This window comes from Spea bombifrons, chromosome 9, assembly GCF_027358695.1.
Source record: "Spea bombifrons isolate aSpeBom1 chromosome 9, aSpeBom1.2.pri, whole genome shotgun sequence".
Lineage (NCBI taxonomy): Eukaryota > Metazoa > Chordata > Amphibia > Anura > Pelobatidae > Spea > Spea bombifrons.
This window is the reverse complement of record NC_071095.1, coordinates 9,332,981-9,357,432: the sequence shown is the minus strand read 5'-3', so window position 1 is coordinate 9,357,432 and position 24,452 is coordinate 9,332,981. Positions and strand designations below refer to the sequence as shown.

The window sequence follows — 24,452 nt, the reverse complement described above, 5'->3', positions numbered from 1 at the left end:
TGATGGTTTCGATCTCCAGACGGAATTTAAAATATACCTATTTGTGTCTACATCAAATTGATTGATTTTTTTTTTTTTTTTTTTAACATCTACAAGCAGGAATAATCATATTTTTCTTTCTGACATTAACAACCTTTTGCAGAGATTCTTCCGCACATATTATTTCTCCCCCTTTGCTTTTAAGCCAAAATATTGAAGCCTGCATCACACTTGTAGAATATAATTACACAATAAAATACACCTTTTGAATATAAATCATTTCATTTTCATAGAAAAAAAATATAGAAATACAAAATTAGTCATTTTTTATGATTTTTAGAACACTTTATAATTCCATAAAGGGACCTTACCAATGACAACAAGAACGGCAAATGATTTTGGTATCCGCAAATGTCGATAGAATTATCAAATCCAATTATTAGCATTTTTTAACTCAAATTTTGGAATATTATATGTAAAACATTGCATTGTATGTTTAGTAGCTTTGTGAATGAATGAATGAATGAATGCCTACTTGATATACAATAATGGTGAATGTTGCAAGTACCCAGACAAAGACTTCAATTCTCAATTGCAATACTCGACAGCGGGTAATTATTTCAGCAATGTCTCGGTATAGATCTTGAATATTTTATTTTACACAACATAACAACACATAAGTTGTTGTTCTGTACAGCATATGCCTAAAAATAAAGGCAACACCATTGTCACTCAAAAATAAATACAGTCTGGTTATTTAAAAAATACTTTTAGTAATTCTTCCATAATTGGTCTTTTTTTTTTTGTTTGTTTTGTTTTGTTTTGTTCTTAGCTTGAAGGAAATTTCCCATACGAAAGGCTTTTTTTGTGAATGAAGTCTCTTATTTCTGCTGATGCAGAACCAGGAAGCCAGTCCTACAGGGAAGGAAGGCACTGGTGCTGTTTCATATTTTGTTCAACCTTTGTTCTGATTTATTTATTATTTTTTTTTTCTTTTGCTCATTAAAACACCGTTAAAAAGCAAACAAAAAGGTGCGGTAGTCGGCTCGTCCGCAACCCTGTTTGTAAAAGCCGCGGATGGTAACAACAACATTGGAATTCCAACTTTCGATTATCTAAGTGTGCTCTGAGTTATTTTTTTATGTTGATCTTTGTTAAAAGTAAGCAGTTTGTTAAACAGTGCTTTCCAATATCCACTCAGAGCTCGAAAACGTTGCTTTGCCACTGTCCATGTCCGAATTGTCCGACTGAATAAGGATGCCGTTCATTGACATGCTCCTTTTGGACCATAACCCACCAGTGTTCTGGGAGTTAACGTAACAGTGATATTCTAATACTTCTCCATTCAAAGAGTACCTTCGCTTCGCTCTTGATGTTTCTGCCGGTAGCGTTAGAAATTTACTTGGTTTTGACTGCGCTCTTTTATACGTCGGACCTTCCTTGACCAAGCCAGGGGTCTGACTGGATAACCGCAAGGCAGTTGAATTGTTCCTATTCGTATTTTGGGATTCCATATTTAAAACTGTCTCTGTCTGACAATCCATAGGTTTTAGTACCGATTTCCTCTTCTGCTTAAGTGACCCAGAAGTACTTGAAGTCCAACCATGAGGCAATGCAGAGGTAGCAGCTGGGGCATCTTGGCTGGAGCAAGTGTCTGAGAACTGTGCCCCACTCTCACCCATAGATTTGCAACACTGTGGGCTTTCCTCGTGTTCTACAACCTGCTTGGAGGCCGATGGTGGCATTGATGCACTGCAGCCTTGATTTTGAGATCCGTTTGTCTGAGAATACACATTACTTACTTTTGTCGCCTTATGGTTCCCATTGCCATTACACACCTTATACCTGATCATAAGAATAATTATAAAAACCAATACAGATGCAACGATAATGCCACCTATTATAATGATCATGGTACCACCTAAAAACTGGGACTGCATAAAATGACAACGGACATAATCTTGTTCCGTCGTAAATTGGATGCATCCTACAACTCTGGTTGCGGTAAGGGAGGTGATGCCGTCATCGTAAATTGCCAGGACACACAAATCATAGACAGTTCCAGATGCCAGATTATTAACACGGAATGTCTTGCTCGTTGGCGGAATCATTCTGAGAAAAGACAAAAACATTTGTTAACTCAAAAAGTAAAGAGAGAAATTTGGCTATACCTGAAGTATGGCCATTTGCCCCCAAAACACGGACCTAAATGAATCGGTGCCATCACTGATAACTTTAATTAAGTTGTGAAGAACCCCTGATAAGAAATCAGTTATGACAGATTGGTTTTGCAAGGTGCGACTAATGCTTCAGTTACCTTCTAAATCAATCCACTTAACACGTACAACACCTCTGCTGCCGTTTTAAACCTTGGGATAAAAACAGACCCGATATAACGTTTCCTTTTGAAAAACACTTATCACACATAATCCTAACAAGCATTTCTTGCATAAGATGCAGTATCAGGCATTAAGATCCCAGCAGATAATGTTTACAAAAGAAAGCATGCCATTACCTTGAACATGTAAGAAGCATGATGTTGTTGACCTGAATGGTTCATGGGTAATACACAATATATATATATATACTGGCTGTTGAGATTAGAATGTTGGAGATGTCAGAGCTAATGGTTTAGTTCTAGAGCACAGAGGATTAACTACGGTAAACAGGTACCTGAGACCCCATGACTTATACATTCAAAAATGTGAAAAATGTGTATCACAAACATAAAGGAATTGCATAATTCCTAATGATTACTTTTGAAACCAGGGACACCTTCACGGGCCACAATATAGATGTAATTAAAGTAGAGTGCCAGATATTTCAGTTTCTAATGCATCCTAAAAAGAAAACTGCTAGAAGGAAATAGTTTTTTTTTTCTTCCTTAAAGGGTCTTTCGTACCATCATATCCACTTTACTGCATTTAATAAATGAGTAGTCCCTAAAATGTTTGTATGTTGCTATTTATGTTATATTGGGATATTATATGATTTTCCTTGAATTTGCATGCCCTCGTCTGAAACTCATAAAACCTGAAGTTGCTGGCAGCTGCAGTCAACTCACAGATTAGCAAAGCTGCAAGTTGTTTTGCGAATGTCAACATGCGTGGACATGCAACTGAAATAATGTCTGGTCACTCTAGTTAGCCCATAACGCAATTGACCTCTAGACTTCCTAATGAATAGACCCAAAGTTGTGTTCTGTGGACCTGGAATGTCTGCTCCTTCTTATGGAGGCACAAATAAATGGGGTCCATAAAAATGGGTGGGTCAGGCTGCAATAGGAAGAAAATGTTGGCTGAACCCAACACTACACACCAAACTGAGAAAGTAAGCCACTACCTTGAAGACCTGTCAATTCGTTTTCAATTGAAGGGGAAATCCAGAGAGATGCCAGCTATGCTAAATTGTAAGCATAGCCACTTAGTCGCACATCACAATGATAAACTACTCTGTACCCAAAGACACGTATAAGAATAAATTGGTGTCTGGCGTACAAGGATATTTGTATACTGTTATCAGAATGTCAGACCCTGAATTAATAAACACAATTTGCTTAAGGCACATAGAACCCAAGATTACAAATGGCATTCATACAACATGTGCTTAAATATTTATTTTTATTGGTTTACTTAATTAAAGCAAAGGCAGGTTGGCACACTTAAAACCAACATTGCTAAACAATGCCATCACTGTTTTTTTTTTTTAGCAATGTGACGCATGGCTTACCACCACCACCCAAGGCCAAGCAGAGCCCAGACTGCGGAGATCTGTGAATGCTACTTTCCAAAACTATCAACAGAAAATAATTTAATGTAACAATGGTCAGAGTACCTTATCTCTAACACGAAAGAATAAAATAAATTGTTATGATATGGGAAAGACTTTAACTGCTTATAAATATAATCATTTTGGCAGGAATTTGCGTTCCTGCCAAATGTAGTGTTTTCTTCAGATATGTGAACAATATAACTGTATTTGTATGCCTTTCATTTACTCTGATGTATCGGATTTACATTTAAATAACAAATTATAATTTAAATGTATAACATTCTGGCATATATTTTTGTTATTACCGGTCAAGGTAGGCTTGCTTCCGAAGATCTCAACAGAGTCATCAGAAGGCCAGGCCAACAACCTCTCCTTCTAGTTAGTGTTCAGAAAGGGTAAGTCAATCACCTATACTTCTATATAGGACTATATAGAGTTGATCATAAATTATAAAGTGTTATTTATTACAATATTTTTTTATTAACCTGGTTAATTTTTTAACACGTAGTGTTTTTTTAGCTTGCCATCGTTAAGACAAAATGTTAAATATCAATACACATTAATACAGGGGTGTCCAAGTTTTTTCTGCAGTGGGCCACTTCATCAGAATTAAAATAATTTAAAAAAACCCACACTTTTAATAAAAGTAAGTAACACACCACAATTGGACAAAATATATGACTTGGCATTATAGAAGTGTGATTGCTAACAGCAATCACACTCCTATCATACCCAGACAACCAGTAAATGCTGGAACCTAGGCATGATGGGACTGTGATTGCTGTTAGTAATCACACTCCTATCATGCCAAGTCAGCCAACACATGCTGGTACAGGGTGGCTGTAAGTGATGTGCAGACCCCATACTGCTGGCAGCATCAATACACAAGGGGGCCAGCTAGCCAGGTTTCAGCATGTACTGGCTGACTTGGCATGATAGGAGTGTGATTGCTTACAGCAATCACAGTCCCATCATGCCTAGGTTCCAGCACTTACACATCCATGCTATCACACACACACTCATTCATTTATATACTCATTCATTCATTCACTGCAGCTCTCTGATGTTGCTCACAGACTTCAGCAGGGGGCGCGGCCTCCCGCTGCATTCACTTGTACTGCACAGAGGAAGCAGGAATGGAGTAGGGTCATGTGATGTCACGTACATTCACGTGACTCTGCTGGGTTCCGCTTCCTCTGTGCAGTACAAAAGACCCTCCTATAGGTAAGCATCTTGTGATCCCTGGCTGCCGATCTCACGCGGGCCGTACCTCGAGGTCTCGCGGGCTGCATTTGGACTGTGGGCCCCATGTTGGACCCCCTTGCATTAATACATACTTTTTGGGCCCCCGGGTGCCGTTACACTGTCTCTGTCAGCTTAGAACCGGTAATGTTGGCTCCAAATGACAGAGGGTAGGCTATGCTGTCTTCAGACTCTCCGCAGAAGGGGTAAACATTGGAATGGAGGACATCCCAAAGTGTCCTCATGCTCATGAAGGACCATTGTTTTGAAGACAGCATAGAACATCCTTTGTCATCAACTATTTGGTTTAAAATAAATGATAATTTCTTTATGATTAATCAATGATGTGGTCAGTTCAACATGTGTTCCAAAAAAGGTCACTGGTAAAATGTCAATCTTACCTATAAACGAGGGAATCATCATATGTGCCGTTGTACTGTATCTGAAACATACGTATTCCAGGTATATTTCTTTGAAAGTTAAATTTAATAAGTGCAGTCGACGAAGTAGCCTCAGCCACTACAACTTTCTTATCTTGGCTAATTTTTGTATCCCCATTGCTAGTGCTTGCATTGGAACCAGATTTAGTAGACGTGGAGATGTCTGAAGACCCCGGGTCCGGCTCCTGGATGTGATTTGTGCTGTTAACCAGGTGAGGAAGTTTGATAATGTGAAGGTCTGTGGTTTTTGTGGTCTCTCCTGCAGGATTAGAAGCAATACATGCGAAAGAACCTGTATCCTTTACAGTTGTTATATGAATGTCAAGGGTTCCGTTGTCATAAACGAGAATTCTGGTTCCATTTGAAATTAATTTCCCTTCCGGTGATATCCAATGAATGGCAGGCTCTGGGTCTCCAAGTGCTTTGCATCTTAAAACGGCCCTTTGACCTTCAAGTACCCTTAGCTCTTGTGTGTATCTAGTAATCAGTGGCGGCTCACACAGAAACTCTTCTTCTGTGATGGACCAGAAATAGCGGCCAGATAGAAGTGGAGGTGATGCACATGTCTCTAAATCATCTTCTCTCAAGAGACGCCTCAGCCACAATAATTCACAATTGCAATGCAATGGGTTTCCGCCAAAACTTAATGCAAATGTGGTGGGACTTATTATTCCTGAGGTTGCTAACACTTGCGCTCTCTGAAAGAGAGGGTCGGGTGGTAACTTTTGCAATTTATTGGATGTCACATCTAATCTATTCAACTTGTGCAGGTGTGAGAAGGTTCCTTTTGGAATGTGCTCGATCATGTTGTGATCCAAACTCAGAGTGTGCAAACTGACCATCTTTTCAATTGCGTCCCAAGGTATCGTTTCCAGATTGTTGTAGGACAGATCGAGTTCCTCTAGAGCCAACACGTCGTCAAAGGCTGTCGAGGAAATTAACGTTAGTTGGTTGTTGTTGAGTATTAAGTGGTGGAGGTTTGAGAGGCCGCTAAACATTTCATTGGTGACTCTAGTCAATCGGTTGCTGTTTAAATGCAAAGCCCGCAGGTTCCGCAAGTCGGCAAACGCGTGAGGTGTAATGTAACTTATGGTATTCCTTGACAGTGTTAGGTCCACCAAGCTTGTCATGTTCGCAAAATCCTTCCTCTTAATGGTTGTAACAAAGTTATCAGCCAAGCGTAGCTCCACCGTCTTTCTATTGATGTTTGGTGGAATAAACAACAACCCTTTCTTGTCACAAAGGGTTGCGAGATTTGGAGATAAGTTTTGACAGGTACAACGCTTTGGACAGATCTCAGCTCTCACTGCCATGCCAATGAAAAGCACATAACAGAACAGTTTTTCCATTGTAGATTAGGTTGAAAAGCCTAAAAGAAGAAAAAAAAACATGAATTTAGGATTTATTTTTTTCATTTGGATTTTTTTTGCTACAATTGTTTTGCTTGATCATTGAAACGTAAATATTATCCGACTCATTTATTTGGTATCATTAATTAAGACATTTAGACTTAGTTGAACACAAATATATGGCCTTTATAAATAAATAATATATATATATATAATAAAAAATATGTATATATATATATATATATTATATATTATTTTATATATTATTAAATATATATATTTTTATTATTATTTTATAAAAAATGTATTATTTTGTGGTGGTTTTTCCTTTTATATATATATATATATATATATATATATATATATATATATATATATATATATATATATAGTGTTTTATGTTTCAATGGTTATATCTATTATTCATAAATGTGTTATGCATTTTTCTTTTCACAATATGGGCAGAACAAAACACATTTAAAGGGTATCTCGTAAAAGTGTCTTCTATAAGAAAAACGTTTCTCAGAGAACTGCGTGATAGCTCTGCCGTACATAGCGAGAAAATGCTCATTGGAAATTTAGATAGAAATTATCAACAGTGAAGTTTGAATGAGTTGCCTGCAGGAACTGTGCTCAAGCCAATTAAATCATTATTCCTAATGGGGTTCAATTATATTGTGAGTTGTCCACTACAGAAATTTAAATCAGCATAATGCCATTCTCTATATGAACTAAAACTATTTCCATCGTGAGATAATTCCAGGGAAATATATATTTGTCTATCAAAGTAGAAAAGAACGCAAATGCATTTAGAAACAGATACATTATTGCCATAGTGCCACGTTTGTATTTTATCTAAACATATTGTAGTGTGAGGCCTTATAAATGCATTATTACAAATATAAATTACAATATACATATATATAATATATATATATATATATATATATATAAAATATATATATATATATATATATATATATGTGTATGGAATTTAATTTATATATAATTAATGGAAACAGGAATCAAAGTGAAAAGAAAATCATATATAGATTATTATTATTATTATTATTATTATTATTATTATTATTATTATCCAAATACAGGTGGAGGATACTAGATACATTCTGGAGGGAGTGAATTATAGGACTGCTTAGTCATCCCCAGACTGATCTTGCCATTTATTATATTCTTATAATAATAATAATAATAATAATAATAATAATAATAATATATTTTTATATATTTATATATATGACTAAGCAGCCCTGGTCCAAATATAAAATTCACTCCCTCCAGAATGTTGTATCTCGTATCCTCCCCCTGGATATTTGAATAATTATATTTTTTTCATTTGTAGCAGCATATTGTATACACTAAATAATTGGTTACAGTTGCAATGTCTCCATTTTAGCTATTTTAAATGTATCTATTTGAAATATTATTTAGGAGGCCAAGTTCATTAGGACGACAGCATACACCCTTCGTTTTCAGATAGGAAGCCCCGGTTGATCTATTGTTTTGTAAAATACTACAGATTTTCAAACCAATAATCCAGAACATATTAAGTGGCAATATGTAGGTTAATGAGTACATTTATACTGGTTAATTATTCAGTATGCAATAAGCAAAAATAAACACATTTAACATTTTTTTTTTCCTTTCATTTATTTTATCATTTAATATTAATCTAAAAATGAAGATGAGCTAATATCAGAAAATTATTTTCATAAGTAGCAGAGGAATATGTAATTGTCTCATGAATTGGTGGTTTGCACAACAGTACCAGCGTGTAAAACTGGTCTATAGAGAGCATAAAAGTTACACAGTAGAATTTGTTTGTCAATATAATTTTAATGATGACATAATGATTGATAGTGATATTTTTTTAGGGTAAAGACACCATTTTGATCAAGGCATCATTGAGCTAGTTGGTAACTCAGTGGGCTGTAATGCAAATAAGTAGTGCCATCTATAGGCAAAAAGAAGAATTACACCCTGTTTAATATGTATGATTTGCTGAAAATGATTAATTCTATTTATAGAATAAGAATAATTATTAACCAAATGGGTTCAGTATATTACATACCCTTAAGAAAACTACAGAATTATATTGAGCTTAACACTATGCATATGAAATTATAATTTTTAATACTTAAAGCCGTGAGCCTATACAGCAGTAAAAATTCAATTTCTGTACTTTGATTTATTATTCTCATCATTTACAATTTGATTGTACTTCAATATTTTAAATATTAACAAAATTAAAGAAAGGGAGAGACACGACAAATATTAGTGGTGCAAGGGTTATATTTAAAAAAAAATAATAATTTTTTCACCGAAACCTAAACCTTAAACCTATAGTGTTAGAGACCATTTTGAACCTTCCAGTTAATCTTTAAAGCTATTAGTAAAACTATATTAGGTCACACAAATATACCTATGACAATGGGTTGAAATGTAATTTTGTTTAATAAAAAAAAAAACAAAAAAAAAAACAAGCAAAAAAAATCCTTGTTTCTGTGGTTGGGCTTCTGCCAACAAGTATCATGACATATGTCCTGTGATGTCATAGCATGCACACATTTGAGGAGACCTGGGGTGGTTTAAACTGCTGGTTACTGCCATCTTTCCTTTTCGTGAGAACTTTCTTGGAAACGGTTAAAAAAAAAAAAAAGAATATGGGCGGAAATATTTTTTATGAAGAAAAGGCAATATGAAGCAAGACACAGCAGCAAGGTGGCAGTTTTTCATGTAAATTAAAATACATTTTACAAAAAAAGGAAACTCATCATTACTGTGTATGAATTAGGAACAAGGATAATCTGGGGTATGACAATTAACATTTTTTTTAGCTTATTTACGAAGTTCCCAGGTGAAAATGCAGCCTTTTTCATTGCAGAGTAAATAATTCCATTTGCTTGTGCAAAAAAAATGTATTTCTTTCTGCGGGAAACTTTTATTCTGATTTAATACTCTATTTAAGTGATATTATACAGCAATTCCATTCCCCCAGATAGTAACCTACCAACCTTTGCTTCCTAAAAAACTAATAACTTTCAGAGCATTCTGTTCTAGATTTCCCAGCTTGAGCTCTACGAGTAGAATAGCAAATAAGTGCGGAAAGTAACTTCGTATCCTGTGTGTACAGAACTTTATTTCTATATTCTTATCAGGCAAATATACTCTTCTATTTAAGAATACAAAACATAGCTATGAAGAGCTTTATGAGAATCAACGGAAAATTTTAGACATTTAGTGGATTTAAAGGAAATTTTAAAGGAAATCGAGATATATTTTATGTGGATAATCACCTCTTTATTTTTCTATAAAGATGTATAAATATGGAAAAACCTGAACGAACAATAAAACCTAATAAAATACAAAGCATACTAAAGGGATTTTACATCTCCTCCTGGACTGGCCTGCAGGCCCCTGGACATTGGCGCCCACCTTAATTACTTATCTGGCACCCTCGATAAATCCAGGTACCCAAGAGCATTTTGAATGGCCAGCCAAGAAGGCCAGTGGCTTCGGCCTAGGCCTGTGTCGGCAGGTCCAGGGGTCAGCAGCCCCTCAGTCTCCCTGTAGTGCCACTGCTCGGCGGGCCGGTAAAAAGGGAGATCCCTGATCCCTCCAATCGGCACAGTCCCCAATACCTCCGCCCGGTGGCGCACATCATTTTAAGGAGTGCCGGGACATGACATCATATCCTGGAGCTTAAAGAAGGACACGTCGCGGAGGGGCAGCTGGTGGCACTGTCCAGGCTTAGTTCTAGGGCAGCAACAAAGGAGAAAACACTGTACTTAGGATAATATTGATTTTCTATCCTAACATTATACTATATGATCACTGAACGTTGTAATGCATGAATAATTTAACTTCCTGGTTAAAAACAAATATCTATCTGATGAGTTCTTTCCTTCGATCAATACAATATACATCTAGGATCAAGGGGATGGATATCATTTTATAAGCACAGGCATTTTTCTGGAAATCAATACTCTGATTTGTAGAAATGCGCATTTTTTTTTAAATAAACATAAAAAATAAGAATAACATTTTCTTGAAATAATCAAGGAACCATTTAGAATCTTTAAGTAAAAAATCTAACATAACTTTTTTTTTTATTATTTTATTAACTTGATGTTACCCAAGTTACCCAACAATTTACGTTCTTGGTCTCTTTTCCCAATAAATTCCGATCTAGTTTTATGATCATAGCCAAATTAACATTCCAGTTATCCCAGGCTCAGCTATTACTTGAATATTGTTTTATTTGAATATTTACATTATAATTTATATATTTACTAAATAAAATAAAGTTTTTGAAGGTGGGATATAATGTATAATTTGCAGAACCATGTTTGAAATGGTTGAAGTACCTCCAGAAGTGGTTGGAGGCACAGGAGAAAATGAATAGGATAAATATTAATATTCTCCCCATTTTCTATGACCCTCTAGGTGAACGACACGATTGAAGGGCCTTCAACTGATCTGCCAACGTTCTTCTGGAACATGGCCGAACTGAAGATGATTTTTATCCAGCCACTGGAGCTTAAGATCAGGAGGGCATGGGGCTTCCATGGCCAATGGCCCAGTTGGATTTAGGAACTAGCCTGGAAGGATCATGTTTAACCCCTTAAGGACAATGGGCGGTCCCTAAACCCATTGAAAACAATGCATTTTGAGCCCGTACATGTACCGGCTTTGTCATTAAGGGGATAATCCTATATATATTAGGAATTATGACTCAAATAAAAACATGAATAGACTCAATTTTATGAAAATTGTTTTGTTACAACACACGTAAAAACTACTTAGGAGTAAATTTATCACTTTTGTAAATTTTCATATTTTTTTCAAGAATCAGTTTTCTAAATTTGCATAGTTATAACATAAACTCCAGGGCAAGATTGCAGTTACATTGCCTGTTATATATATATATATATATATATATAATCCTTTCTCCCCCGAAAGCGAGCGGTAATGGCAAATAAATTATTATTAATGGTATTTTTGACTTGATGTTGGAAGGCTATATTTTTAACCATATCAAAGGCTTGATAAAAAATATATATATATATATATATATATATATTATGGGTCATAAAAATAAATTCCTATCATACATGGAGATAATAAAAACAAAATTATAAAGTGAAAGTAATCCAAAGGAAAGGAGGAAGGGAAAACCAAACATTAAAGGCATCTGAGAAATCCGTCGGAGATCATAACACTAAGGTCCTACTTTTATTATTTATTTATTTTATTATTTGAGACAAACAATGTTATTACAGTTTTAAATGGGGGTATAAGCGTGATTTAAATTAAAATGTATTTATTCATTTAGGAAATATTGGACCAGGAAGAATATATTGAGATTTTAGCTCAAGTATGTTGAACTAATGAATTGGATAGCAAGAGTCTTCTAGAAGAAGTGGTAGATGTTAACACCAAGGGAGTCGCATAAGTCTATATTGACTATAAGACAAGGCCAAGGCCCCAATATAATTTACAGCTGTCAATAGCTGTGTGTTTTGGATTTCTCCCCCTTCCTCTGTTATTTCTCTGCTATTTCTTCTACTCATTAAAGGCCTTTAATTGATTATCAGTAAAGCTGTTAAGGCCAACCATGCTGAATTGGCTGAAAAAAAGAGAAACGAGTCAATTCTCTAAGTCATCTCAACTGACAGTCCAGCTGTTAAGATGGTTTAACATCCAACTCATGTTGGGTTGGAGTAAAAAAAAAAAAAAGCAACTCGATTATTCATGGAAAGTTAAGTTGAGTTGGCAGATGAGGTCAAAGAGGACTAACTCAACTTGACTCCTCAGGAGGAGTTGAATATACGAAGCCCTTTATTACCGGGGCTATCTGAGCCCTTCTTGCAGAAGAAGCCCACTAGGGATGGCCCTTAATTATGTAGTGAAATTGACAAGTTGAAACTGCAACCCTCCTGCAAACCTCCCTATAAACCAACACTAATCTTACATCCTTTGTGTGGTTTTCTACCCCTTGAAGAAGAGTCCCTCACTACTTCACCCTCAAGATAGGAGAAGAGAAGCTCCATATTTTTCTAGCTTGCTATGGAAGCGTTTGTTAATCTTCCAAATCTCTACAATGTAGTCAAAGTAGGTGCCGCAGTTGTGTTCTAGATATTGTGATCATTTCTTATTAAAAATAATACACAATATAATACACAATAATAAAAGGATAGCGACATCTATCTTTTTTTTTTTATGGGGGATCGGTGAGACAAACACTGGTTACCTTACGGTCTTCATTTTGTAAAAACAAACATTTTTTTCGCTAAAAAGCATCGTTTAATTACTGTGCTAGAAGCTACCACCTGCTTCCCAGAAGCACCTAACGCAGGCGCAGACATTATGGATGCGCTCATAGGCATCGACGGGCCGAGTCCTGCCAGCAGTTATCAAGCCTAAAGGGGCCGAGAGAGATGCGTTTATGAAGAATATTTCCCCAAGATAGATTCGGGGGGGGGGGAGGAAGACTATTATACACACAAAAAAAAAAGGACTGTTCCTTTGATGTTTACAACATTTCCCCCGCGATGAATTAATCGCATTTGACATAACAGGGGTTAATTACATTTAAAACAATCATCGAGAGCCTGAAGTGAGATTCTGTCTGTCCTCACAAATGAAAGCACTTGAATATGTTATGTATGTACTGCAGATGTATACCTAAAGGCAATACTTTTATTTATTTTTTTTTAACTTGTGATGGTAACCAAATCGCCTGATGCTTCAGCTGCGTCGTAAAATGCCTGACAATCGGCCGAGGCGATGAATCAGTTAACGACCGAATGTTTGAAATTCCTTATTTACTATTTATTATATCTATAAAATATATTTATTTGGCCCCGTTTTTTTTTTAGAACGAATCTCACGGATTCTGTTCTATGATAACTGCAGCTGAAAGAACGCACATTTTTGATATACTTTAATTTAAATGCAGCGTTTACATTTTTCTGATCAAAATGAGAAGCGAACAAGAATTTACTTTAATAGATTGATTTTTTATAAACACAGACAGAACATATTGGCAACCTGACCCCGGGGAATTTTATATTAAATCTACATGTAATATTAACTATTAGAGCTTCTTATTTTTTCCCTTTCTTCACCGATTTCATTCCACTTGTTTGCCAGGGCCAGACTGGCGATGATTAGGTGGCCATGGCACTTTAAGGCCAGCAGCCCCTTGGTGACATAGGTGTGTCTGACATCTGGATATCCATGGCTAGCTTTTTATGCTTACGGTGCAGCACTCGATCTGCTGGTGGAGCCCCATTTGCCCAGTGTGCCAGGTGGCCAATCTACTCTTTCCTACAATTACATCTTCTACCCCTATTCTTTGCCTCTCCATCCAATCCTCGGCCCTCATTGTTAACCCTTCCATTCCGTTCTTGGCCCTATTATTTACCCTGACATCCCATCCTCAGCTACATTCTTTAACCCTCCATACTATCCTCAGCCTCTGTTATTTTGCCCCTTCGTCCCATCCTAGGACTCTTTTCTATGCCCTCCATCCCAGGTCCCATCCTTTACCCCTCCACCCCATCCTCTGCCTCCTTTCTATGCTCCTACATCCCACCCCTGGTCCCATTGTTTGCCAGTCCCTCCCAGCCTCCAGACATCAAAGGTGCTTTCCTGAATGTAATGTTCCCCCTTCTTCACATTAAACGGGTTAAATCCTGATACATTATAACGAGAAGGTTTTATATATCAATATTTAGCGTAATTGCTGTAACCAATCTCTGTCAAGGCACCAAACATATTATAATAAGGCTTTGAAATTGCATTTAAGCTTCAAATCGAATTCACGTGTGTTCGGATTACGGAAACAGCATTGCTTTTACAAAGCCCGTGCAGGTTGCATTGAGACGCTCGGGCGGGAGATAAAACATAAATAATTGATCAACCAAAAAAGAAAAAAAAGCTTATCTCTGACTTAGATGATCACTGATATCCTCGACCCGTTGTATATCTCTGTTATTTCCTAAACACACAACACTATTAATTATTCATGGTGGTATCAGATGACGTTATCAGATGTGCAGTGCAGGTTGCTTTTGCCATGCTAAGGAGAATTGTAACATTAGGTATAAGACTCTTGGTTTTAGTAGGCTAAGGTCATTAGTAATTAGTAACAGTCATTTAGGTTGAAAAAAAAGACTTAAGTCCATTAAGTTCAACCCAGTCTACCGATCCTTCCCGCTTACTGTAAATAGATTTAGCTACAACATCAACAAAAAGGCAACACATTTATAAGATATATTCCCGCTCATATTGCTACCTTGTTTAAGGCTCCAGAGAAAAGCAACATGGATTTAACCCCTTAAGGACAATGGGTTGTCCAAAAACCCATTGAAAACAATGTCATTAAGGGGTTAATGCTAATTATCCAATCGGGTGTTAATCAGTTCTAAGCTCTGGACAGCTACCATCCTACACTAGTGTTTAAATATATGTACTACACTCCTCAATCATGCTGGGGTCATGAACAACCCCACCAGGCAAGCAATTTCATATCATAAATACATTCAGAACCTCCGGCGCCCCTGTCCTTTCGGCTGCGGTAGTATGGAGACTGTGCCGGCCAGCCAACAGGTTGGTTAAAAGGATGATCTCTGATCTCTCAAACTGGCCCTGCCGGACAGCAGTGCACCAGGCGCAAGCTGCCCTTCTGTTTTTTTGGAAGGCCATCATGTATAAAAGACAAAATTTGGCAACCAACCCATGCCACGTGCCCAAGAGGGCTCTACAATCCTACCTGTCCGGCATGTATAACCATCACGTTGAAAATGTCAGAGTTCTGTGTTTTGTTACAATTCTTTGTAATGTTCCATTTATTTTATTTCACAGTAAACACTAAAACACGTACAAAAAAAATGTATACGCTAGAATATCGGTCTACGTAGTATTTCCATTATTCCAACCCAAATCCTGTAATTATTATATAAAATAAAAATAATAAACAAAACTCCTGATAAAATTATTCAAATAAAATAGTACTCAAAGACATGTCCAGCAATTCAGATCCACGCTTGCCTCTGAATGAACGACACGATCTCATTACAGATATCACGTGCCCCCTCTCACATAAGGGGAATGGTATGACCCAGGAGACTCGAACCAGGAGGTCAAAGAAAGCAACATTCAAGATGGCCGCCTTGAACTAATGCCAGGAATGCGTTAAAAGCCCAAAACAGTCTGAGAAATGGACAAAAAGCTTTTCATCTTATCTCGGAGCTTAAATTGACAATCTGCTTTATTGATGCACCCTGCAAAAAGCTGGTTTAGAGTTTGCTGCAGTAATAAAGTTGATTTTCAGTCTGTGTTATGGCTACGTAGCTTCCCCCTGTGAGATGCACCGAGCACTTAACGCACCGTATTTAATATCAGTTACAATATATATAGTGTATTAGAGCTTCGCAAACAGGAGAGGGAACAAATAGATTGTAAATAGCAGAAGGGATGACAAAGTAATAAAAATAATCGAAAGTTAAAGTAATAAAATAAACAAATGTTTGCATTTAAAAAAAAAAAAAAACATCATCTCCGAGCCCTTCTTCACACAAATTAGCAACGAGATAGTAAAACACTCTGAAACCTACCTATAAATGACTAAAGCAGATCATTTGTTTTCCTATAACTATTGCCCAAAATATATCTTTCCTAAACAGAGATTTAACATAGTATTACAAGCACTAAAACGTACAGTTTCGGGGACATGAAGGAAAAATGGATATGACAAAAATTGATATGATGAAGCTGATTTTCGAGTGTATTAATCAGGACTGGGCTTACAACAAACAGAATATTAACCCCTTAAGGACAATGGGCAGTCCCTAAACCCATTGAAAACAATGCATTTTGAGGCCGTAAATGTACGGGCTTTGTCATTAAGGGGTTAATTATTATCATATTCATGAACATGAAGAATGCTGAATTCCATAAAGAACCATTATGGACACCCAAAATTATCCATACACGCAAATTAGGAGCTTTTCAAATGTTTAACCTTTTCAGTGCCAAGTGGACCTCAGGAGCCAACCATGGATCTCAAATACCCTCTACATGATCACCTGTATGTAGGGAAGGCTGCCGGTCAACTCATTGAGCGACCAGCAGCCATTTTTCTGGGTGTAGATGTAGTCTTGTGTTTTTAAAAGTACTTGCAAGGCAAGTCTGATCCCTGCTACCAAGGTAGGCATTGGTGACAATACGCTAACTAGACTTTCAGATTGATATGAAGTTTCATTTTAGCTAATTTTGGTAAATTTGTTCATTTGTACGAATCCCTGACAACGGAGAGGAAGCCTCAACGAAACAAATGAAAATGAAAGAGAAAACCATGGATGCCGTTGTCTGAGAAAGCAGAGACAGAGTGAGGGGGAGTGTATGAGTGAGAATGAGTAAGAGAAAGTGCTAAAAAAAAAAAAAAAAATTCTGAGAAAATCCCTCTAAATCAGGAGAGGAAACAAAATTCTTTGTCCAAAAATGGATAGTAAAAAAAACGAAACTAAAGGTTTTCTGGATCGTTTTTGGTCTACGTGCATAACTCTAATAATAACACGAATTCCATGCCCCAGGAGTCCTTTTTTTTATTCTTTGAAAAAGCATTTATTTTCTTCTTTTTATTGTTGGGAGCACAGTTATTGCTACCACAGATTTTGGGTCAAAATCCCAATGCCGGTTTCGCCCAAAAAGCCTCCCAATATAATGTTTCCTAATACAAATACCAGTTTTTTCTTGAAATAATAATTGGATACTTCTAGATAGCTCTTCTGGGCCATTTTTGCCGGCTGTTCGTTTTTATCCCGTAATGGATTTTCAAATGGGAATGACATAAAGCTTCAGGTTTAGGAACACAGAGCACAGCCATCATCCTGCTTCTTTTGAGATTATGTTTTCTATTTTTACACCGGTACTCGATTATGCTTGTAATGGCTTGGCCGAGTGAACAGGAACATAATTGGGGAATTATAAGCTATTTTTTAATTTTTTTTTTTTTTCATACATGTCCTGGATATATTCTAATATATTCAATATTTGCCAGAGAATTTATAACAAATGTACCATGAATCAGCATGGTAGAAAATGTAAAAAAAAAATGTTAAATAGGAAGCTGAAGAGGTGTATTCATTAAAGAAAGATATATTTTGGGGCTGAATCTAGTGAAATTTCCTTTTGCTTTGTTTTGCTGTTCCTATATAATTAAATCTTGGAGACCACTGAGAGTTCACAGCATTGATTGTCTAGCTTTGGCCTTCATCCAGGAGAAGCTCACTGAGGTTGGTCCTCCTAAAAGAATAGTGATGCAACTCTCCTGCAAATTCACCTTCCAACTTCCACTTTAGTGAATAAAACCCAAAGATCTTCCTAACAAAAGTATTTGGAACTGCAGGGAAGGAAGAGCTGCTGCATCTCTTTGGGCATGGACAGCTCCATGTTGAAAGTTGATGTGGTCCTTAGCAAGTTTGTGGGCCTAACACAACTTCATCAATGAACCGTATCTCTTAACTCCACATAATGTCCTCCACCACTAACTCGGTTTATTTCTGTCACAAAATTACTTCTTTCCCATTCTAGACTTAATCTAGACTCACTTATATGGGTATGGCCATTTGCCATTTCTGACGTTGACCTTACCGGACCAAAAGGAGCAAGTTCTTGTGTTTGTGGACAACACTAAACACTCAGCTAGCCTGCTGTTATTGGCTTTGTCTGTAACCAAGTGTTAGGTGGTACACTTTTTTCTGTGACACTTCTATGTAAGTCCTAGTTACCCTCCCAATCTCTCTTAGCCTGGAGTCTTCCCCTTTACATTTTTAGAAGGGTGTGCATCCAGTAAGTGTTCTTGTGGTTGTAGGCCTCTAATGAAGTTCATGAGCCCTTGACTGTTACCCCTTATTCGGAGCTTTAAATACTGCTCTGGACTTTGGTCCTGGTTTCTGTTGCTCTGCTGGTTACTATACTTGGGTCACCGTACAACAGATTTCTGGTAACACAAATTCCGAACGCTGTAAACCTAAATAACAGAAAACATTACCTGGAAACTACAGCTGTCAACAGTTTGACTGTAAACACCACTTCTACTGACACATTACAAACCATGTTTTTCCAGGTCTATTAGCATATATTGTTTTGCAGGGATCACTGAGCATATACCGCATGCAAAATAGATTTCAGAAAGCCCTGGATAAAAGCAAGGGTGTGTAGACAGACACTTAGCAATGACACACGACAATCCATCTTCATAAGGACAGTCATGCATAAAATGGCAATCACCATGTTATTTTAGAGAAAGTGCAAAGAGCTTTGTATAAATAAACTCTTCTCAGAGATTGGAACTTGGAGTTTACGGTGCGTTAGAAAAAAAAAATGGGAAAAATATATACAGCTATCATCAAGGAACTTTCCTCTGCAAGCAAGTAAGTAAGGGACTATTTAATGTCCCGTACAGCCTCACCAATGAAGAATGCATATTAACCCCTTAATGACAAAGCCCGTACATGTACGGGCTCAAAATGCATTGTTTTCAATGCATTGGTTTTGGGGACCGCCCATTGTCCTTAAGGGGTTAAAGTATTTTGTAAGCACTTTTATACACCCCCCCCCCAAAATCACCTGCTCATGTTAGTAAAAATAATGAGATCACTTTCTGCATGTGTGAGCAGAGGATTTCATTAAACCCTCTGGAAATGTCACATGAGCCAGCGCCGGAGGTGGCTGGTGGTCCGCTCATAAGCGGTAATGCATATGCAATGCAAGCAGTTAATCCTAAAGGCATTTATGTTCTACTGAAAGTCAGTGGGCCAGATCCTGGTCATGATTCTACAAAGGTTCGAGTTGAATTAAATTAGCAGTCAAGATGAGAAGTCAACGCTAAGTCAAATGATTTGTCTATTCGCTAAAGTCGGCTTGGCAGCCAACTCAAAACATTTCAAGGCAACTGGGTTTGACTGCCATATTGGGCTGCTGTGGAAAGCACAGCCGCTTTGTGAAGTTCCGTTGGCAGTCATCTTGGTAAATGGGTCTTCCAACTCAACAAACACAAATGTTAACATTCAGTCAAGTAGCTCCAGCTACGTCACCCAAGTTGAAGGAACTTCTATATTCACCACCATCTGCTTTGATGACCATCTGAATTTCAAGTTAATTTTAATTAAGTTGACTTCCAACTTACAATGAGTATTATGGAAAATACACTTTTCCATTTAGGCAACGTTTAGTTGAAAGCCCAAAGCACTTGGATACATTCCTTGTTGCGCTCACCAACCTACAAGCACTAAGGAACCTTGTATATTTGAGCAGAGGTTCAAAACCACCTTGCATTTTTAGGTATTTAACTTTATAAAGTAGAGCAGCGTTTCCATCTTTTTGAAAAAAAATCTATTAATTTTAAAGGCAGTTCATGGCTAAAAAAATAAGATGGGGGTGGCTTAAGCTTCGTGGGCTGTTATCAGGTCAACATATTTTGAAGCAACCAGCCCTTCTCCTGCTTCCCCTCCTTTAAATATACACAATCTACCTATTTCAACACCAAAAAAGGAGAAATACAAGTTTTTAATCATCCTGACATTTGAGAGCTTAGAACATTCAGTATATGTTAAATATATGTGCAGGGGCGTAACTAGAAACTTCAGGGCCCCGGTGCGAGAATCTGTTAAGGGCCCCACCCCCAACCCATCTATCCCTTTCTCACGATCTACCCTCTCCCTCCCTACCCCCCCTTCTCACGATCTACCCTCTCCCTCCCTACCCCCCCTTCTCACGATCTACCCTCTCCCTCCCTACCCCTTCTTCTCACGATCTACCCACTCCCTCCCTACCCCCCTCTTTGTAGGTCACTTACCGTCAACTCCTGTGTTGGGAGCGTGAGGCGTTTGTCTCGGGTGCCGGCGCTTCACTGCTGAGCGCCAGCATATGACGTCATATGCCGGCGCTCAGCCTGAAGCGCCGGCACCCGAGACAACCGCCTCACGCTCCCAACACTGCACTCTGGGCAGCGCTGAGGCAGGCGGCGGCGGCTGCGGCAGCGGCGGCGGCAACGGCGGCAGCAGCGGCGGGGAGCGGAGGCATCCTGGATTTCTGTCAGTCAGGGGGTCCCAAGAGTTGCCGAGCGGTCGTTTTCAGCAACCGCTCGGCACCCCTTGGGCCCCCCTGACTGGCAGAACTCCAGGGCCCGGTCGCAGTCGCGACCCCTGCGACCCCGGTAGTTCTGCCACTGTATATGTGCCTTTGCAAGTGTTACTTTGTTGCCGTCATTAATTATTGTTGATCATCATGTCGCATCTATATACCGATTATAAAATGATCGACTCTACATCTACACAGGGTTCTGCTTACTTTCCACAATGCTATGACATATTTAATACTTCAAACAGACAAAGTTGTATAGTAACAATGCTTTTTTTTCGTGCTATAAACAGCTCTCGGAAGGGAAGGAATGTCTCTGTAAGTCCATTATGTTAATGTAACGCTCTTTCCCCCCAACCCTTCTATGAAAGAAACGAAGCAAAAGAAGAGAGAGACTTTCTGCTCCGACTGTTAAAATGTTTCCTGTAAAGTGAAGGCTCGTCGGAAAAATATAGGGCTTCGTAACAAGGCAAACTGGCAATAATAACAAACATTGGCTTAAAGTTGGAAAAGATTATATGGTGTTATCTTACAGACCAGAAACCACATTTAATGCATTTTCAAGTGGTAGCTATCAAATGCATTAAAGTTGTACGTCAACTATGAGGATTTATGATTTATATTCGTCTGCGAAGAATAAGTCAAGTACACACAAAGTAATCAGACAGTCTCAAAAAAAGGAGGTCAAGTGCATGATGGAAATAACATGTTCTAAACACATACAATGAGCAATTTCTGTGCAATTCAGTCGATATCTTAAAGCTGTCAAATCATGCAAAACATGTATAGACCTCTTTCATGCTCTACTGGTTGAGGTGTTGGTCCTTTTAGGAAACGGACCCAATTCAGCATGATAGGTTATGTAAAGGCTATCGCCATGTTTAAAGCCTTTGCCGAACATTCAATAAACCATGCTTATAACCAATGCTATGACCCCCCAGTCCCTAAAAAAAGATTAAGCTGATGTACTGTGAACCAAAACTTAGAAGAGATGTGTCTTTCAGTCCACCAACCTCATGGCCACTGTTGTTTCACAAAATTAGGGAAACGTTTATGTTTTCCCCTACGTGAAAACCTTTGGTTTCCAAAGACAGTCGATAGGAAAAACACTAGTATCTAGAATGAGTTTATTTTAACATCAAACCCCCAAGTGTCCCTTTTTTTTAGAAGGAACAGTGTCTCTTTTGGATCCAGACCTCATCTCTTGTGACACACGTACCGGAATTACGTTGCATACGTTGCTATAGTAGGTCATTGTCAGTCTATACATTTGTTGGGTCAACAAGAGGACAATGAAGATGGACTCATTGATGATGGCTAGACCATCATGAAAAATGGCGCCTCCATATGCTCACCTTCTATGTGGATGAGATGGTGAGAAGAGCCTTGACGTCTTGTTATTTGATTTCAAGATGTCTATAATTCACATACAATGCAGAACGTATAACATTCGTGATTTTAATGAGAAAAAAATGTGTTTTTTTTATGAAATCGTTAAATAAAACATTATTTCTTTAAATATTTATAGTGAATTTTATTAACGCGGGTAGTTCCGCTAGAAGTGAGGAATACTGAAATGAAAACATTACCCCTAATGGTTTTAACTGCCGTATTTTTCACATCTTGCTGTTTTACCTGTGTTCTACGCCAGCACTAATCAAAACACTGATTATTTATTTCCGGTCAACGCTATGATTTTTTTAAAATAACGGTACCTTTAGGATTCAGTGAGTCATTTAAAGAGGATATTTCATTATGTGAATCTAATAATCATTTTTTTTCTGGCTTTACCTCTTTGGGCAGATCATCCCTTCAATATGCTATCTGCCATTGTAGTCCCTAAATGTGCTAATTAAAAGAAAAGTAAATTTAGCAAAAGTGCCAACATTGTACCATGCAAACATAAAAAAAAAATATGCCAATTGTTAATCGAAGAATATATATATTTTTAATTTTATTTATTTTTATTATTTTTTTATTATTATTATTATTATTTTTTTTTTTATTTTTTATTTTTTTGGCAGGTGCCATTTGGTGACCTTGTGGGGGATCTATGCTAACCACTGTCCCTGGTTTATTAGATTATCCTATATCTCATCATGTATACCATAGACAAAAGAAGTTGTGATGTGAGGTGGATCAACAATTTAGTGATTAACTAATCATATGTGTTCCCTTTATAAAGTTAAGGAAACAATGCTATGTAGCGCCTGGCTGACTCCATTAAGTTCCATCATATATGTGTACAGAATACCGTGAGAGCAGCCAGTGTTGTGTATTCAAGCCTAATTGTTGGCCCATTCTTATACCTGGCAGAATCAAGTCTAGCCCCTACTGTCTGTATATTAACTATTTGAATGGCATGGAAAGTTAAACTGGATGATGAACCACATGCGTCTAGCCACCTGTTGGATGCACTGGTCTGCACACTGGTGACATACCTATACATAGGATCGACCCCAAGAGCAGCAAGAATGGTAACCAGTAGATGTAAAGGGCACTGGCCCACCAGTCATTGGCCTGTTAGGACCAACGGTCTTACTGGCCTAACCAGGATTAAAGAACTTGAAAATACCAACAGTTCTTACATAAATGCCAAAAAGCCCTTATTCTAAGTAAACAAAAAAAGAGCTGAAAAAATATCCACAAATAGATTACAGCTGAACGTTTTATGGAAAGTAAAAGCAAAGGACAAAATGAATGTGTAATGGTCTTGATTATCTTATGATGTATTTCTTTCTTTTGTCATCAAGGGATAAGGTTACATTGTTATGGTGCTTAATTGAGGATTCTCGGCTGAAACAGTCAACATGAATTTTTCACATTATTTAAGATGGGTACTAAGTGTCAGGCATTTATTATATTATACGGGTCAGTGTTTCCATAGTAATGTATTTATCCTTCTACCGTTCTTTTTTTTTTTCAACAGAGAAGCCACAGTTTGCTTTCAGACTACGTGGGTGGAAACCGGACGGGGTTTTTAATCTGCCTGAAAGTTGTTTTCACTGCCCCATCAACTTTAATAAACAAGGTAACTGTCCTTAACCCCTTAAGGACAATGGACCGTCCCTAAACCCATTGAAAACAATGCATTTTGAGCCCGTACATGTACAGGCTTTGTCATTAAGGGGTTAAAGGGGCAGTCTAGTGTCCCTGAGAACCCTACTATAGAAGAATGCATAGTTGTATACTCTGCAAGTGGCCCTAATCTTTAATATGAGTTCTTCCAAAACAAAAAAAAACCTAAAAAAAATAAAATAAACCACTTATCTAACACAGAAGTGGCAGCCGTGCTACAAGATCCGCATTATTACGCTATGATCCCAACATTTCTTGTCAGCGATTGGCTGCTTGAAGCTGTTGTTTCGCGAGTGTTATCATGCGAGGGCATGCGAATGACCACTCAACCTCTTGGTGAATAGACCCATGTGTCTCTCACTCCCAGGTACCTTAAGTATGACTGTTTCTGGAGTAGTGCTCCATTTTAGGTGTCTCATACCTT

At 37.6% G+C, this 24,452-nt stretch overlaps 1 protein-coding gene across 2 annotated transcripts in view; it reads right to left on the bottom strand.

The window, feature by feature from the left end:
* Nucleotides 1–204: 204 nt before the first annotated feature.
* LRFN5 (leucine rich repeat and fibronectin type III domain containing 5) overlaps nucleotides 205–24,452 on the bottom strand; it is a 75,872-nt gene continuing 51,624 nt past the window's right edge. For both annotated transcript variants that reach the window (XM_053475728.1, XM_053475729.1), the window contains 2 exons: nucleotides 5,394–6,801; nucleotides 205–2,091 (listed from right to left, as the gene is read on the bottom strand). In XM_053475728.1, the coding sequence (XP_053331703.1) occupies nucleotides 1,152–2,091; nucleotides 5,394–6,781 (2,328 nt within the window). In that variant the 5' untranslated portion in view covers nucleotides 6,782–6,801 and the 3' untranslated portion in view covers nucleotides 205–1,151. The remainder of the gene's footprint in view (nucleotides 2,092–5,393; nucleotides 6,802–24,452) is intronic.